This window comes from Cervus elaphus, chromosome 2 (genome assembly GCF_910594005.1).
Source record: "Cervus elaphus chromosome 2, mCerEla1.1, whole genome shotgun sequence".
NCBI classification, from domain to species: Eukaryota; Metazoa; Chordata; class Mammalia; order Artiodactyla; family Cervidae; genus Cervus; species Cervus elaphus.
In genome coordinates, this window is record NC_057816.1 from 24,152,634 (window position 1) to 24,165,221 (window position 12,588).

General features: G+C 40.5%; 1 protein-coding gene across 1 annotated transcript in view; it reads left to right on the forward strand.

Annotated features, from left to right (window-relative positions):
- The window catches only part of GTF2H1 (general transcription factor IIH subunit 1), a 32,011-nt gene extending 28,500 nt beyond the window's left edge, over positions 1-3,511 (forward strand). The window contains exons 14-15 of the mRNA XM_043874721.1: positions 38-130; positions 2,292-3,511. Of these exons, the coding sequence (XP_043730656.1) occupies positions 38-130; positions 2,292-2,378 (180 nt within the window). The 3' untranslated portion in view covers positions 2,379-3,511. The remainder of the gene's footprint in view (positions 1-37; positions 131-2,291) is intronic.
- Positions 3,512-12,588: the final 9,077 nt, after the last annotated feature.

Here is a 12,588-nt window from a genome sequence, read left to right on the forward strand (position 1 = left end):
TGAGAGTCTAATTCATTATTTCTGTCATCTTTTTTAGGTAGTGAAAATGAAAAGTAATTTGGAACGATTCCAAGTTACAAAGCTCTGCCCATTCCAAGAAAAAATTCGGAGACAGTATTTAAGCACAAATGTAAGGCAAGACTCTAATTTTGGCCTGATTTTTTTTCTCTGTAGTAAAATGATGAAATTAACTGTTTTCCTGTAATTGAGTATATATGTTGTTTTTTATGTCACTGGGAATCCTGTTTTTTAATTGTAAAATGTATCATACATTCATAAGTGTGTAAAACACAGTTGCTTTTTTAAGCAGTAAAGCAGGTGTCTGTGTGCTCGCCAAGCGTGGTGAGAAATAGCACCGTACCTTGGGCGCCCCTGTCCGGTTGCCCACACCGCCTTCACACTCTCTCTAGGCCATGACTAACCCAGCATTTGTAATAATCATCTTCATGCTTTTCTATATAGATTTACAACCTATGTATATGTTCCTTAAAATGTTTATTTTGAAAACCTGAGTATCAAGTTACATTCTAGCAGTACAAAGAAAGGCAGAATTGCCATTCTGTGAAAGTGAGCTAGAAAATTCCTGGGTTATGGCCTGCCTTCAGCTTCCCTGGTTGACAGCAGGGCAGCAGTGAGGTGAGGAGTGAGAAGTGTCACCCTGCACCCAGGATTTTTAATGTTTTTAATGCGAGGCTAGAGCAACTACACACACACAGCCACCACACAAGATTGTTTCTCCCATCCAAGTACTAACCAGGGCCGACCCTGCTTAGCTTCTGAGATCAGACGAGATCGGGCGCATTCAGGGTGGTATGGCCGTAGACAAGATTGTTTCTCTGTGTGTAATGCAAGTCTTCCCAGAGATGACTAGGAAAAAAGTAGCATATAAAACTATTTTTGTTCAGTGTGTAAGTAGGGTAATCAAAACAGGAAGTTTCACAGTTGAAAGCTGAAAAATCTTCATTAGTAATATTTTCAGTAAGTTTTTATTCCCTAAACATTGGGTGTTTTTTTTTCCTCAAAACATAATATTATTTATAATCAGAAAAGAAGCTTGAAGTATCTTCCCACAGCAGAGCAGGGATCTCAGGTTTCAGTTGATGTGCCTTCTCATTTGATTGTATCTGCCTGGAGCACTGTAAAAAAGATTCTGGTAAAAAGAATTCTGAGGCCCTGAGCAGCCTTACACGAGGCTGTGGTGGTCATCTCTTGTAACTGGTACTGTGGAAACATTGTGGCCTGTCAAGCAGAATAAATGAGTTTTATGTAGTTTACAGACAGAAGTAAATAACATAACACTCCCCTACACAAACACACTTAGTGATAACAGATGTGGTAAATAAGGGTTTGTTTTGTTTGTTTTTAACTGTGCCTCAGATTGAATCCAAATTGTTGGCATGCTATAAGGATTTAAGCCTTCCTATTCTCTGTCTTCATACTGCCAAAATTGACTTGGAGACTTTACAAAAATTTTACTTCCAACCATGTAAATTACACTGTCCAATTCCAAGGAAACAGATAATCCAAGGACATTCTGCCTCAGGAGTCTTTATCAGCTTAGATCAGTGTGATCCTGATGACTTCTAGTTATGTTTATAATGAGGGCAAAAATTTTTTTCTACTTAAGGTACATAGTCCTGACCTAAGGGGTTTCATAGTGCTTGTGTGGAACTTTAAGACCAATTACATTTTTCTATAATCTACTGAATTATGTGGAAATCCTGAAGTATTAAGAGCTGGAAGAGACCTAGAGAACATAGAAAAGTGCCTCTCAAGCTTGGCTGTTCGGCAGAATTAAGCTCAGAAGCTTTTGAAAATCAAAAGATTTCTGGGTATCATCTCAGACCTGCTGCCTCAGAATCTTCAGGGGAGTAGGGCATTTTTTATATTTTCTCTCAGACAGTGTTGATGCCACCTTCGGGATCTTACTTAGAAGTCTAATGTTTAAATCTCAAAATCACCAGTTTAGTTCACCTGTCTGATTTGACAGAAGAAACCAAGGCCTGTAATGCTGGCTTTCCTGTGGTTCTGTGGCTGGTTAAAGACAGGGCAGACATAAGCCTAAGCAGGGCAGGTGAGCTTCCAGCTCTACTGTACACCACCCCTATCCCTCTTACCTTTCTATGCAAAATGTATCTGAGAATACCTTCACAGAGGGCCTGCATGTTGCCTAATTGGGGAAATAAAGCTTTGCAACTGCGCTCTGAAACATGTACCAGATCTGAATCAGAAGCATCAACCTCGCCAGCCTGTTGTTGCTTAAGGGTAAGGGTCTTGTGTTTGTTTTTCAGTTGGTTAGTCACATAGAGGAGATGCTCCAGACAGCCTACAACAAGCTCCACACGTGGCAGTCACGGCGTCTGATGAAGAAAACGTGAAGTGTCCGCAGCTCTCACAGGTTTTGTGAGGCTGAGAACTGTGGCCTGCAGTAACTCTGGAAACCTGGCCTGACAGACATGCAGGTGATCACACAGAAGTGACGAGAAACATCTGCAGCACGCCGACTCTTGGAGCTGATGCTGTTGTACTTGCACATTGAGAACTGAAAGGAAAGGAACTGTGATTAAACTAAAAGCTGGGGAAGTAAATTAAGGCAGAACCAAAATGAGCTAAGTTGCAAATATATATATATATATTTTTTAAAAAGACACTGTTTACTGCAGTTACTCAGGAACTGCTTTTGATTCACATTAAGCTGCTTTCAGAAATTTAAAAAAAAAACAACACTTTTTAAAAGGGTGCATTGATAAATCTGAGGGTTTTTTTTTTTCTGTGTAAATTTTTTTCTTAAGTTTATGGCACAGGGTACACCTTAAGTATTTCTCCTCCATCTTCCACTTGGCTCCTCAAGTTTTGCTGAATTCTAGCTGTACCTTACATCAGCAAGTTAAAGAGAGTACTTTAAAAAAAGCAGAGGGAGACTGTTGCTCAGCCATCCAGAAACAGTTGTAGTCAGAAGACATCATTGGTCCTGTGTTTCCTACGGAAATAAGAAACAATAAATATTGCACTGAATGTTTGTGGTTTAGAGTCCCTAACTGGTAAAGAGGGGACATGTTTGCAGAAAGTCGAGTGAGGTTTTTATGCAGAATTTTGTCAGAGGACAATGGCGCTGCATGTTTTTCTTTGAGTGCAAATGTACATTGCTAAGATTTTTTTTTTTTTAAGATGGCATGTGCTTTGAAAAGAGGAAATTGCATTTTTAAGAGTTTGAAAATCTTATGAGTGAGAAATATAAGAAATCTTACTTATTTTCACCTCTTTAGAAAAAAAATAAAAGATGTTTCTCATATCTCTCTTTCTCTAGTATTTGACTGTTGGCAAAGTGATAATCATTACCTAGTGACTACAAAGCCTAAATGCAAAGAAAAAAAAAGATATGTTTATGTTTTTGGAATCCATGCCATATTTTGTTCCTAATAGGATCAACTCACTGTTCATCTAAGACTTTAGATGTATTAAAATTACAGGAAAAAGTAAAACTTTTTATAGATAACTCTTTTAACTGCAACACATCTTGTGGATTCTCCTTATGTGTGGTGCTTACTTGGTTGGGTTGCTCGAGGGCTACTCATTACTTTTTTAAGCCATTATACAAGCTGGTTATTTTCCATATAAAGTGGCTACAGTAGGTCAAAAACCAGTTCAGATTTCGAACCAGTAAAAGGAAAGCAACAACATCACTCTTCTGCTTCAGTCCTGCTGTTTCCCTTCCAGACCAGTATAGTGATGGTGTGTTATACCTTATAGTTTTACAAAGTACATTTCAAATGTATTATTGTCATAACTACTCTATAAGCAATAGCAATGGAGCAGATCAAAAAATGTTTGAAATAGAAGAAAGAGTATGTCTGGGATAAGTTCTCTGTTAAAGATTAAGTGATAAGTATAATGGAATGTTAAGTAAGAAACCATTGGGGGAATTGGGTAGGCTTCACTAAAGAGGTGACATTTTAGCTCAGCCTTGAAGATAGAAGAGGGAAGGGTGTGATGAAGGTGTGAAGGAAAGGAAAGGCATTTTGGGGCAATAGTGTTGGGGAGTTGAAAGTGATAAGAGGCTGAAGAAAATCAGTTTAATTCAAGTTGCAAATGGCTTTGTATGCCAAGGTAAGGAATTCAGGTCTTGGGACTTCCCTGGTGGTGCAGTGGCTAAAACTGCAAGCCTAGTACAGGGAACTCAGGTTCCATCCTTGATCAGGGAACTTGATCCCACATGCTGCAACTAAGAGTTCCCAGGCCACACCTAAAGATCCACAAAAAAAAAAAAAAATCCTGAATGCTTCAACAAAGACTGAGTGCAGTCAAGTGAATAAAAAAGTTTTGTTTTTTTTAAATAAGAGCTATTTTTAAAAATTCAGACCTTACCCATTAGGTGTGGGTGAATCTTGGAGAAAATTTTAAGCATAAGTTGTTTTTGTGAGGGAATTATGGTTGGTTGACTTGTAGATAAAAAGTCCAGCAATTAGAAATGCCAAAACCTACATAAGGCTTTGGAACAATCCAGACTGAAAAACTGGGTCCAAAGTAAGTGGAATTCTGATAAATAGAAAGAAGGGAAATAAAGACTTTCATAAGAGATGAGATGAAGTCTTAATAAGGAATGAAGGACTTAACAGGAGATTTCACCAAAGGTAGTTCTCAGTTTCAAGTCCAGCTAACATCTGATATACTTGATCCTTGGAGTGCTTTCAAATTGAACTTTGGCAGCTGTTCAGGCCTGCCATGACCCCACCTTCCCATTGTGGAAAATGATAGCAGCTACCGGTGATAAAGAGCCGTGATAAACCAGCACTGTGCCAAGCACCCTTAGAAAAGACTTTGATAAGTAATTTACCCCAGTAAGCGGCAGGGCTTAGGCTAGACTGCTAAACTCCAGTAGTCACTTAGGTAAGATACCGGTGAAGTTGGAAGCTTTTACTCCCTAGCCCAGGCTTTTCTTGCCCAGTTTTTCCTTTACCCTGTCAGTCATTCCTGCCTCCAGTTCTACTGTATGCTGCTTTTAAGGCAAATCACATTATGGGGTTAGTCTGCTTAGCAGGGCCCATTAGCCTGGAAGGCTGCAAAATGTCATAGCATAGGGAAAGTATGCCATGCCCTAGAAGAATGAGTTTCTCCTGGAAAAAAGCATAAAATCAGTAGTCTAGTTTACTTTGGACTTACACTACAAAACGAGTAGGATACCCTGTGTTGCCTGCTTCAATCTGAAAAAACAAAATTGCTTAAACATCCGTAACTTAGGTAACCCACTCATCCAGGCTGAGGGTTTAATCCAGAAAGTGATTTCCTATTGGTGCATATGTCATCTGGAGCCACAGTGGCCTTGGGATGGAAAGCTGCCCGTTTTAAACTTAGGTTTGCTGTTTCCAGTGTCAGAACTTGCGTGGGATTCCTTAGTGCATTACCTCTGCCCTTTCCCAGTTTAGCTTCTTCAAGACTCAGCTGTTCTCCCAGTTCCTGAGGCCAGGGGAGTCTTAGTTATTTTCAGCTCTTTAATTATCCAGAGCTGGAGCAGTTCCTAGAACTTGGTTCAGGGATGATCAGACTTGGTTTGTAGTCCATATCCTTGATTGGGTGTGTATTTAAGTCACAGAAAAGACTGGAAACTAACCACAGAGTCTGGTTTTCATAAGTCTTTCCCAGAACCCCTAATATGACAAACATGGAATTAATTGCACCTTTTGAGGTGGAGCCAAAGGTCCAGGTGTTCCCATTTCCCCTAACAATACAGCTTGAAAAACCTATACCCTCTCTGGCCACCTAGTAACCTGCTGTGTTTGTTGGGGTGGATAACGGAAGTAGGCCGAAGGGAATTTCCCCGGCCTCACTTGGCACTCACTGCCATGGGCCCAGGTTTGATCTCTGGTCAGGGAACTGAGATCCCATGAGCCCAGAAAATAAAAATTCTCTTAAAAAGTAGGCTGAAGTTGAAGCATAAGGTAAAACTGGCTCAATCTTTAAATTTTACTCATCTGTAGTCATAGAAACAAATTAGCAAGATGGTAGGCTTAAACCCACCTTCTTGTTCAGTTGCTAAGTTGTGTCTGACTCTCTGACCCCATGGATACTCTGTCCATGGGATTTTCCAGGCAAGAATACTGGAGTGGGTTGCCATTCCCTTCTCCAGGGGATCTTCCCAACCCAGCGATCAAACCCAGGTCTCCTGAATTGCAGGCAGATTCTTTACCATCTGAGACACCAAGGACACCTAGCATGCACCTTAGCAATTAAAACAGACTGAACACTCTAAAAGATAAAGGTGTTCAGATTGGATTGAAAAACAAGACTCAACTATACGCTAGTTGAAATGACAGAAATGTCTACTTACCTCACTGGATTTGCCCTCCCCTCATGTCAAATTCAGGTTCACCAGGTGTTAGAATTCACAGACCTCCTTTACTCAAATGTATCTTTGAGTAAAGATACATGTTCAAGTAGCTGAGTGGTGAGCTGAATAGTGAAAAGGAAATGACAAGATCACTGACCATTAATGTCCATTTTCTAACTACAAAAGTGTAATTTTTTAAGGTTTGAATAGGACTGATATATATAAAATAGAAAATGTTTCTGTATCCTTACCCCAAATCTCATTCTCTTGAGGTAGTGCTTAGTGCATCTTCTCCCAGATATTTTTTCCATGCACTTAAAATTATTTTTCTAACCTACGGAGATTTTTCTAGCAAAGAAACACCTGTGAACACATTTATACCCTTTAAGATAAACCCTGACAACGGGGCTTATCTCCCTCTTAAGAGCAGCCACTCATGGTCCCCTTTATGTAAGCTAAATTTTGTGAATTTTGGTCTTACCCATTAGTGTGCTACTTCTGGTACCCAGTTATCCATAACAACAGGCTATGTCTGGACTAAATACAAAAATTCCTTGGAATTTTACTTGTACAATCAGATTCTTGTCACCCAAGACCCACAGATGTAAGAAGCAGAGAAAAAGGAGTGCTGTATCAGGCCCTCCCAGGATGGACTGCTGCCTCAGTAGTGGCAGACACATGATGTAGCAGAGTCATTGGAGCCCAGACTTTGAACCTACACTGTTGGACTCAAGTCCCAGCTGCGAAGCTCACTAGCTATGTGACAATCTGTGCATTGGTTTCTTCTTCATCTATTAATTTAGTGTTATAGTAGCACTTAGCCGATAGGATTACCGTGAGGATAAGAGTATACAGGGCACTTGGGACAGAGTCCGACACTTGTGTGTCAGGTGAGTGTCTGCTGTCCTTAAGGCTGATACAGGTTTTCGCCGAGCCATACAGTAAACTGCAGCATCTTATTGAGTTCCTTGTTTAGAAACCTGAATGGAAGAAAATTCCCTCAAAGAACAGTAAAGGTGCTTAGTTTTGTACATTTACCCCACCCAAAATTGCCCCTCAAAGCTAATTTTCATGGCTTATTTATTAATAGTCGCTTCTTAGTGGTGCCCTGCATCCTCCAAATTACATATATGAAATTGCTTATAACTAATTGCACACTTCAGTTGCAGTATTCACGAAATACACTCTTTCCACTCTTTTGAGAACCTGAAAAGAACATTTCTGTATTCTTCCCTGGAATGTAAAATTTAAAATATAGATTAAAAAAAATAAATAAATAAATAAAATAAAATATAGATTAAAGGACAACTGTAAGTTAAAAGAAACTATGTTAGAATCCAAAATCTGTTTGAAATGAATGTTTCATTTCATATCTTGTGTTTTATATTTAGGGAAGAAAGCTTTCCTTTTTTTTTTATTAGTAGGAATGGGGGAAAAAGCACATCTTACTATATTTTAACTACTTGCTAAGATTTTTTTCTTAAAGACGGAAGTTGGAATCTACATAGAAAACAAACTTATGGTTCCCAGGGGGTAAGCAGAAGGCGGGATTAATGGATGGTTGGTTGGGGTTGACATATACACATTACTATATATAAGATAGATAACTAATAAGGACCTATTGTGTAGCACAGGGTACTCTGCTCAATACTCCATAATGGCCTATATGGGAAAAGAATCTAAAAGAGGGGGTATATGTATATGTATAACTGATTCACTTTGGTATACACCTGAAACTAACACAACATTGTAAATCAACTATATTTCACTAAAAAAATATTTTGATAAAGGAGGTTGGGGGCTTCCTTGGTGGCTCAGTGGTAAAGAACTGGCCTGCCAATGCAGGAGACACAGGTTCGATCCCTGATGGGAAAGATCCCATATGCCACAGAACAACTAAGCCCCATGCATCACAACTACCGAGCCAGCACTCTAGAGCCTGTGCTCCGCAAGAAGAGAAGCCACCGCAAGGAGAAGCCCTCAAACCACAACTAGAGAGTGGCCTCCACCCTCCACAACTAGACCCAGCACAGCCAAAAATAAAATTATTTTTTTTAAAAGAAGTTGGGGTCAAAGAAAAAGAAGATATGTTGAGTTAGCAAGAGAGCAAACTTGAAGCTTGATAAAATACGTGAATGGGTTTCTCTTCAAAACAAGGTCGCTAACAGGCTTCAGTGAACACATCCCCAGACCCAAAAGTGGTGACTTTGTTGTCTGGACGGTAGCATATCACAAGTATTGCTTAGACAAGAAGAAATTTCCTGAAAAACCTGATAGTGATCGATTTTCTGGGTTACATGAATAGGTTGTTAACAATCTAGTAAATGAGTAAGTGCTTCAGCTCTAAAGCTGAGCTGCCTGTGTTCAAATCCCAGCCCACCACTTACTTGCTATGCCATTCAGTTCAGTTGCTCAGTCGTGTCCGACCCTTTGCGACCCCATGAACTGCAGCACGCCAGGCTTCCTCGTCCATCACCAACTCCCAGAGCTTGCTCAAACTCATGTCCATTGAGTCTGTGATGCCATCCAACCATCTCATCTTCTGTCGTCCCCTTCTCCTGCCTTCAATCTTTCTCAGCATCAGGATCTTTTCCAGTGAGTCAGCTCTTTGCATCAGGTGGCCAAAATATTGGAGTTTCAGCTTCAGCATCAGTCCTTCAGGATGGATTTCCTTTAGGAAATTTCCTGGTTTGATCTCCCTGCTCTCCAAGAGACTCTCAAGAGTCTTCAACACCACAGTTAAAAAGCATCAGTTCTTCTGCACTCAGCCTTCACTGCTCAGCATCCTCACTTGTAAAGTGGGCATAATAAGAGTACTTATGGAAGGAAAATTGAATAAGCTAATATAAGCTTGCAGGGCACAAATTAAGGACTCAATAGTTGTTCTTTGTACCATTTATCATTATTTACCTCTATCAGACTTCAGCTCAAAGCTGATTGATATCAACATTGATAGGGAACTGAGGCAGAGAGTAAGAGGGAAAAAAAATTAATGTTTATTTGATCTATTTACCAAACATTTGCCATGCTATATGTACATCCTTAATTAATCCTTATGATTCACTCAGTTATTTTTTTTTTTACAGTTTTTTAATTAGAGGATTATTACTTGACAATATTCTGATGGTTTTTGCCACACATCAACATGAATCAGTATTAGGTGTACATATGTCCCATCCCTCTTGAACCCCCACTTCCACCTCCCTCCCCATCACACCCCTCTAGGTTGTCACAGAGCACTGGCTTTGGGTCCCCTGAGTCATCTATCGAACTCACCAGCTATCGATTTTACATATGGTAATAAATACGTTTCATTATATTCTTGCATATCTTCCCATCCCTTCTTCCATCACTGTGTCCAAAACATCTGTGTCTCCTTTGCCACCCTGCAAGTAGGGTCATCAGTACTATCTTTCTAGATTCCATATATATGTATTAATATACGATATGTCTTTCTATTTCTGACTTATCTCACTTTGAATAATAGACTCCAGGTTCATCCACCTCATTGGAACTGACTCATATGTGTTCCTCTTTATAGTTAAGGATTCACTCAATTATTTATCAAGCTCCTACTATGCATCAATCTACAGCCCCCACTATATAAAGTCTGTGGTCAGGAAAAGGTGATGGTTATAATAGACTGTGCCCTCATGGAACTTAATAAACTGAGGATTGGAGAGGTGAAATAATTTGCCTAAAGACCCTGACTCCTACTTGAGAGTGGAGAGCTAAGATTCAGGCTCTGCTCCTCAAAGCAAATCTGTGCAGCTGCGAACTATTCACCTCTCCCTAATCGCCTTATTGTCTCCCCACCCTGCTATCAGGCCACACACACTGTCAAGCACAGATGGCTTCATTTTCTTGATGTGCAGTGACAGACTCAGATTCTTGGACCTGAAGCCCTAAGGGAGAGCCTAGTAGGGTTCAACTCTGCTGTTGGTACCTTAGCATCCGTTATGCACTAGGTCCTCAGAAGAATTCAAAGAGTTTTCACTGTCCTGTTTTCTCCTGACATTTTACTTTTGAAAAATAAAATTTTTTGCAAATTTATACATGCTCATCATTTAAAAAATCAATAGCACTAAAAGCTACATACCAAAACATCATGTCCATCAACTTCCCTCTTCACAGAATTCATCACTTTCAACTCCTTTAGCTTATATTATCATTCTCAGTTTATCAAGTTTGTTATTCACTACTATTACGGCAGTTAAGGATTTGGTGTTCTTATACCATTGTTCCCATTTCCCTTTCTCCAGCTTCCCAATATAGTTATTTCACAGGTTTCTCTGGTAATCAACAGTCAGTTTTCACACTTTGATAATGTAAATATTGTTTGGTGCTTCAAGTAAGGTCCTGGCAGGAAATAAATGGCACCCTCAAACTGGGTAATTTGAAGAGATTAATAAAGGAATGGTTTCCCAAGGTGCAGGCAGAGTACAGAGAAATCGTAAGTTATAGTGTCGTATCCTAGTTACCAGTCCTAGGCCTGATGGGGCGACAGAAAGAAGTAGTTACCAGGAAAGACAGGAGCTTAGGGACACAGACAATTCAGTCCCACATGGAGGGTTCCGTCTCACTCGCCCTCTCCCCCAGCCTCCAGGGATGGCAGAGGGATGGGGGCACCATTACTGTGTGTTTCCTTCAGGTCAGCCCCTCAGAGCCCAGAGCAGGATGGAGAAGAAGATAGTGAGCCTGCAGGCCAAATAGATGTCAAAAAAAAAAAGATGTCTTGCACCACAACCAACCAGGGAACCTTTCTTGAGCAACCTTTTGTCCTTCATCACAGTTTTCAGTGGGCTTTTCAGGTGGCACTAGCAGTTTAAAAAAAAAAAAAAAAAACCCTCCTACCAATGAAGGAGACATAAGAGAAGCAGGTTTGCTCCTTGGGTCAGGAAGATCCCCTGGAGGATGGTATGGCAACCCACTCCAGGTCCAGAATACTGGAATTCCAGTATTCTGGAACTGGAGCCTGGCGGGCTCCAGTCCATGGGGTCAGAAGAGTTGGATACGACTGAAGTGAGGTAGCATGCATGCAGATTTCAGTTGGCTCCATCTTCTAACATTCCTATGGCTACTTTACTCCAAACTCTGGACGGACTGTAAAACCCCTCAGCTGGCACTTATATATGAGCAAGTTGTTTTCAGGTGGGTTAGAAGCTCAATGTGCACAGGCAGGTCTGTCAAAGGGCTATAAAGGGCTTCCACGAGGGTGACAGGGGAGGTGGCTTTGCCACCTGAGTCTCTCAAAAGTCAGTATTTGGGGAACTTTTCTTTGAGGCCATTCATCTCTCCAGAGAAGTAGCTCCATGTCTCTACTTGGGAGTATAATCCCGATGCTAACTCTCTGGGAACTGCCTCAAGAAGGGGCTTCTCTGTTTGTATGCAGACATGCTCTTGTGCCCCTGTCTTTAGCCAGTACCTCTCACCACTGTGCTTCATCCTGATTGCATTTCCCCAGAAAATAGACCCCCTATTTTCAGTGAGGGTGGAGGCAGGAGGAAGTCATTTTGTTGCACATATAGGGATAGGAATCTGGGTGTCTAATAGTCTCATATCCATTGTTTCAGCCCCACACCGCACTCCTTCCAATTCCCAAGCCCATATAGTGTTTTGCAGAGCAAATCAGCTTCCATCTCTTCACCATGCCCTTCCGTGGGCACTTGAATTTCATCTGGTTCTGGTCACACTAATACCGACTTTCTAAACGATTGTCAACAGACCTCATCTGAGGTTGTCTCCTCTTCCAGTCTCTAGGTCTTTGTATAATTATACTTTTGTCTGTTCTTTTCCTGTTACTTTAGTGGGATCTAGGGAAGTAGCTAAGATAAACATGTGAGTTCAACCCACCATGTTTAACCAGAGTTGTTATTGAATTTTGATGGCTTGATTTTAGAATCAAGATAAATGCTCACCATTTCATGACTAGAGGCCCCATAAGATGATTGCTTTAAACTGGAGGGGGGAAAAAAAGCACAACCAAGAGCTTGAGAAGCCCAAGAGACAGACTCTCAGCTCTGAAGGACTGTTGTGAAGAGGTCAGGGAGGAGGCAGGATATATAGGAGTGTTGCAAAAAACAAACCAGGTAGTTGAACATGAAAAGATTTCTGCTAATTAAAGAAAAAAACAAATATCTGAAAGTTAATGAATTTAGCACTTTGTATGGGAAGATTCACTTTGTCTGGGCTTAATGAAATTATTCCTTTGACATGCACCTCAGCTGTCTGGTGTCAGCATCCTATTCCTTTTCATCTGCTCA